The sequence below is a fragment of the Taudactylus pleione genome, unplaced genomic scaffold (assembly GCF_031769625.1).
Source record: "Taudactylus pleione unplaced genomic scaffold, aTauple2 ptg002705l, whole genome shotgun sequence".
NCBI lineage: Eukaryota > Metazoa > Chordata > Amphibia > Anura > Myobatrachidae > Taudactylus > Taudactylus pleione.
This window is the reverse complement of record NW_028287081.1, coordinates 182,535-188,534: the sequence shown is the minus strand read 5'-3', so window position 1 is coordinate 188,534 and position 6,000 is coordinate 182,535. Positions and strand designations below refer to the sequence as shown.

Sequence of the window (6,000 nt, the reverse complement as noted above, 5' to 3'; positions counted from 1 at the left end):
GCACCTTTCCACTACAATCAACCTGCCCAGATTCAGTGTCTGGGAGGGCTATAGCGCTGTGTACACTGTCCTTGTCGGGGGAGAGGTACACAGGGGGACCGGTCCGCGTGCTCCCTGAGAGTATCCACGCTGCCACAGAGAAAATGGCCGCTGGAGACCTCAGAGGAGGAGTGGCCGAGTAGCTGCAGCTCAGCGACGCCAGACTCCGAGCTGAAAGGCGCGCTGAGCTGAGGGGAGGAGCCGCTGACAGGGAAGGCTTCCTCCCCTGGCTAGCATATTAACCCCCGGGTTGCCGGCATCCCGCTTGCCGCGATATTAACCCTGGTGGTCTAGTGGTCTGGCGGGGTATGCCTCCGCTGGAGGGGGGGCCGCCGCCACCGCTAGCGCCCCCGGTCTGTCCCCTAGACCGGGGGCATGGGACTGCATTTAAAAGGAACCCGCGCACCGCCGCTAATCAGCGGTGCGCGGCTTACCTGATCTCCCCGGCGTCTTCCGGCAGCAGTCCCGGGGGAAACCAGAGTCCGGCTAGTACAGACTCTGGCTTCCCCCGCCGCGATCCCCAGTTCAGTGCTGGCGTCGCGGCGCCAGCAGGGAGAAGGAGCGGCAGCGTGGGCGTCTGTACAGACAGCCCAGCGCTGCTGCTCTAGAGAACAAAACTAGTGTAAAAAATAAATTTAACCTAGTTAAATAAAAAGCTTTAGGGGGCTGCTCCTGCAGCCCCCCCCGCAGGGTGACCCGACTCCGGCCGGGCACCATCTAAAACTGAGGTGCCTGTGGCTCGGGGGCGGGGTATAGGGGAGGTTGGACCCAAGTGCATCCTGGGAGCAGCTAAAAGCTTTAACTCCGTGGTGCCCGAGGATCCAGGATCCAGCTATACCCCAAGGTCACCCTGTGGACCCCTATGGACCCTGAAGTAGAAATAAAAGAAATGTTACACAGAAAAGGCTTCGCTATAATATTACAGTCAGACAGCGCATTAGCGGGCGAGATTTCCACAAAAACATGTAACACATGACACCCAGAATTAGGGGAAGGAGCAGGTCATATCGCCTGAGAGCCAGGAATCAGAGAAAGTATAATAATGCATCATTATTATATGTACATTGACCTCACAGACCTGTCTTACATTAATCTTTGCTCTAGCAGAGGCCTCACTAAGCCCCTGAGCACGGAGCCGATGATGAGGATGAGGAGTGGGGTGCAGGGAGGAGGAGGAGGAGTGGGGTGCAGGGAGGAGGAGGAGGAGTGGGGTGCAGGGAGGAGGAGGAGGAGTGGGGTGCAGGAGGAGGAGCGGGGTGCAGTGAGAAGAAGGAGGAGGAGGAGGAGCGGGGTGCAGTAAGAAGGAGGAGGAGGAGCGGGGTGCAGTAAGAAGGAGGAGGAAGAGGAGGAGGAGCGGGGTGCAGTAAGAAGGAGGAGGAGGAGCGGGGTGCAGGAAGGAGGAGGAGGAGGAGTGGGGTGCAGTGAGGAGGAGGAGGAGGAGTGGGGTGCAGGGAGGAGGAGGAGGAGGAGTAGGAGTGGGGTGCAGGGAGGAGGAGGAGGAGTGGGGTGCAGTAAGGAGGAGGAGCGGGGTGCAGTAAGAAGGAGGAGGAGGAGCGGGGTGCAGTAAGAAGGAGGAGGAGGAGCGGGGTGCAGTAAGGAGGAGGAGGAGGAGCAGTGGGGTGCAGTAAGGAGGAGGAGTGGGGTGCAGTAAGGAGGAGGAGGAGGAGTGGGGTGCAGTAAGGAGGAGGAGTGGGGTGCAGTAAGGAGGAGGAGGAGGAGTGGGGTGCAGTAAGGAAGAGGAGGAGGAGTGGGGTGCAGTAAGGAAGAGGAGGAGGAGTGGGGTGCAGTAAGGAGGAGGAGTGGGGTGCAGTAAGGAGGAGGAGGAGTGGGGTGCAGAAAGGAGGAGTGGGGTGCAGGGAGGAGGAGGAGGAGTGGGGTGCAGTAAGGAGGAGGAGGAGTGGGGTGCAGTAAGGAGGAGGAGGAGTGGGGTGCAGTAAGGAGGAGGAGGAGTGGGGTGCAGTAAGGAGGAGGAGGAGTGGGGTGCAGTAAGGAGGAGGAGGAGTGGGGTGCAGTAAGGAGGAGGAGGAGGAGTGGGGTGCAGTAAGGAGGAGGAGGAGGAGTGGGGTGCAGTAAGGAGGAGGAGGAGTGGGGTGCAGTAAGGAGGAGGAGGAGTGGGGTGCAGTAAGGAGGAGGAGGAGTGGGGTGCAGTAAGGAGGAGGAGGAGGTGGGATGCAGTAAGGAGGAGGAGGAGGAGTGGGGTGCAGTAAGGAGGAGGAGGAGTGGGGTGCAGTAAGGAGGAGGAGGAGGAGTGGGGTGCAGTAAGGAGGAGGAGGAGGAGTGGGGTGCAGTAAGGAGGAGGAGTGGGGTGCAGTGAGGAGGAGGAGTGGGGTGCAGTAAGGAGGATTTGTGAACACACATGATCTTAGATTCCAGTGTTTACCAATCTCTGCAGGGGACCGCTGGAACTTACACTGGAGTCCGAATGAGTTTCCAACAAGGGGCCCATTTTCACTCGCCCACGCCCAGTTCTCACCCGCCGACGCCTTTTCCCTCTGGTGAGGTCCTAGAGACCAGGGTGGGATTGTAAGATGCACTAACGACATAAACAGGTCTGTCCACCACCATAAAGGACAGAGACGGCAATATTCCACCAGCGTGTAATCACATGACCAACCTGAGATACAATTGTGAGCTACATTGTCAGAGTAACAGTACTGTGCGTAACGCCACCAACACAGAGCCATCCCCCCATGCTACTATGTGTAACGCCACCAACACAAAGCCATCCCCCACGCTACTGTGCGTAACGCCACCAACAAAGAGCCATCCCCCCACGCTACTATGCGTAACACTCCACATCGGCTTCTCCTCCTACTACTACTAACACGTCACACCCACAGCACCTTCTCCTCCTACTACTACTAACACATCACACCCACAGCGCCTTCTCCTCCTACTACTACTAACACATCACACCCACAGCACCTTCTCCTCCTACTACTAACACATCACACCCACAGCGCCTTCTCCTCCTACTACTACTAACACATCACACCCACAGCGCCTTCTCCTCCTACTACTACTAACACATCACACCCACAGCACCTTCTCCTCCTACTACTAACACATCACACCCACAGCACCTTCTCCTCCTACTACTAACACATCACACCCACAGCGCCTTCTCCTCCTACTACTAACACATCACATCCACAGCACCTTCTCCTCCTACTACTAACACATCACACCCACAGCGCCTTCTCCTCCTACTACTAACACATCACACCCACAGCACCTTCTCCTCCTACTACTAACACATCACACCCACAGCGCCTTCTCCTCCTACTACTACTAACACATCACACCCACAGCACCTTCTCCTCCTACTACTACTAACACGTCACACCCACAGCACCTTCTCCTCCTACTACTACTAACATCACACCCACAGCACCTTCTCCTCCCCCTACTACTACTAACACATCACACCCACAGCACCTTCTCCTCCCCCTACTACTACTAACACATCACACCCACAGCGCCTTCTCCACCTACTACTACTAACACATCACACCCACAGCGCCTTCTCCTACTACTACTAACACATCACACCCACAGCGCCTTCTCCTCCTACTACTACTAACACATCACACCCACAGCGCCTTCTCCTCCTACTACTACTAACACGTCACACCCACAGCACCTTCTCCTCCTACTACTACTAACACATCACACCCACAGCGCCTTCTCCTCCTACTACTACTAACACATCACACCCACAGCGCCTTCTCCTCCTACTACTACTAACACATCACACCCACAGCACCTTCTCCTCCTACTACTACTAACACATCACACCCACAGCGCCTTCTCCCCCTACTACTACTAACACATCACACCCACAGCACCTTCTCCTCCTACTACTACTAACACATCACACCCACAGCACCTTCTCCTCCTACTACTACTAACACATCACACCCACAGCGCCTTCTCCTCCTACTACTAACACATCACACCCACAGCACCTTCTCCCCCTACTACTACTAACACATCACACCCACAGCACCTTCTCCTCCTACTACTAACACATCACACCCACAGCGCCTTCTCCTCCTACTACTACTAACATCACACCCACAGCACCTTCTCCTCCTACTACTACTAACACATCACACCCACAGCACCTTCTCCTCCTACTACCAACACATCACACCCACAGCGCCTTCTCCTCCTACTACTACTAACACATCACACCCACAGCACCTTCTCCTCCTACTACCAACACATCACACCCACAGCGCCTTCTCCTCCTACTACTACTAACACATCACACCCACAGCGCCTTCTCCTCCTACTACTAACACATGACACCCACTGCACCTTCTCCCTCTACTACTACTAACACATCACACCCACAGCACCTTCTCCTCCTACTACTAACACATCACACCCACAGCGCCTTCTCCTCCTACTACTAACATCACACCCACAGCGCCTTCTCCTCCTACTACTAACACATCACACCCACAGCGCCTTCTCCTCCTACTACTACTAACACATCACACCCACAGCGCCTTCTCCTCCTACTACTACTAACACATCACACCCACAGCACCTTCTCCTCCTACTACTAACACATCACACCCACAGCATCTTCTCATCCTACTACTAACATCACACCCACAGCACCTTCTCCCCCTACTACTACTAACACATCACACCCACAGCGCCTTCTCCTCCTACTACTAACACATCACACCCACAGCACCTTCTCCTCCTACTACTAACACATCACACCCACAGCACCTTCTCCTCCTACTACTAACACATCACACCCACAGCGCCTTCTCCTCCTACTACTAACACATCACATCCACAGCACCTTCTCCTCCTACTACTAACACATCACACCCACAGCGCCTTCTCCTCCTACTACTAACACATCACACCCACATCACCTTCTCCTCCTACTACTACTAACACATCACACCCACAGCGCCTTCTCCCCCTACTACTAACACGTCACACCCACAGCACCTTCTCCCCCTACTACTACTAACACATCACACCCACAGCACCTTCTCCTCCTACTACTAACACATCACACCCACAGCGCCTTCTCCTCCTACTACTACTATCACACCCACAGCACCTTCTCCTCCTACTACTACTAACACATCACACCCACAGCACCTTCTCCTCCTACTACCAACACATCACACCCACAGCGCCTTCTCCTCCTACTACTACTAACACATCACACCCACAGCACCTTCTCCTCCTACTACTAATAACACATCACACCCACAGCACCTTCTCCCCCTACTAACACATCACACCCACAGCGCCTTCTCCTCCTACTACTAACACATGACACCCACTGCACCTTCTCCCTCTACTACTACTAACACATCACACCCACAGCACCTTCTCCTCCTACTACTAACACATCACACCCACAGCGCCTTCTCCTCCTACTACTAACATCACACCCACAGCACCTTCTCCTCCTACTACTAACACATCACACCCACAGCACCTTCTCCTCCTACTACTACTACTAACACATCACACCCACAGCGCCTTCTCCTCCTACTACTAACACATCACACCCACAGCGCCTTCTCCTCCTACTACTACTAACACATCACACCCACAGCGCCTTCTCCTCCTACTACTACTAACACATCACACCCACAGCACCTTCTCCTCCTACTACTAACACATCACACCCACAGCATCTTCTCATCCTACTACTAACATCACACCCACAGCACCTTCTCCCCCTACTACTACTAACACATCACACCCACAGCGCCTTCTCCTCCTACTACTAACACATCACACCCACAGCACCTTATCCTCCTACTACTAACACATCACACCCACAGCACCTTCTCCTCCTACTACTAACACATCACACCCACAGCGCCTTCTCCTCCTACTACTAACACATCACATCCACAGCACCTTCTCCTCCTACTACTAACACATCACACCCACAGCGCCTTCTCCTCC

The 6,000-nt window shown here is 54.6% G+C and overlaps 1 protein-coding gene across 1 annotated transcript in view; it reads right to left on the bottom strand.

The window, feature by feature from the left end:
* Nucleotides 1-2,449: 2,449 nt before the first annotated feature.
* The window catches only part of LOC148431180 (uncharacterized), a gene marked incomplete at its 3' end in the record, with an annotated part of 167,843 nt that continues 164,292 nt past the window's right edge, over nt 2,450-6,000 (bottom strand). Inside the window, exon 8 of the mRNA XM_088466237.1 lies at nt 2,450-2,542. Within this exon, the coding sequence (XP_088322363.1) occupies nt 2,450-2,542 (93 nt within the window). The remainder of the gene's footprint in view (nt 2,543-6,000) is intronic.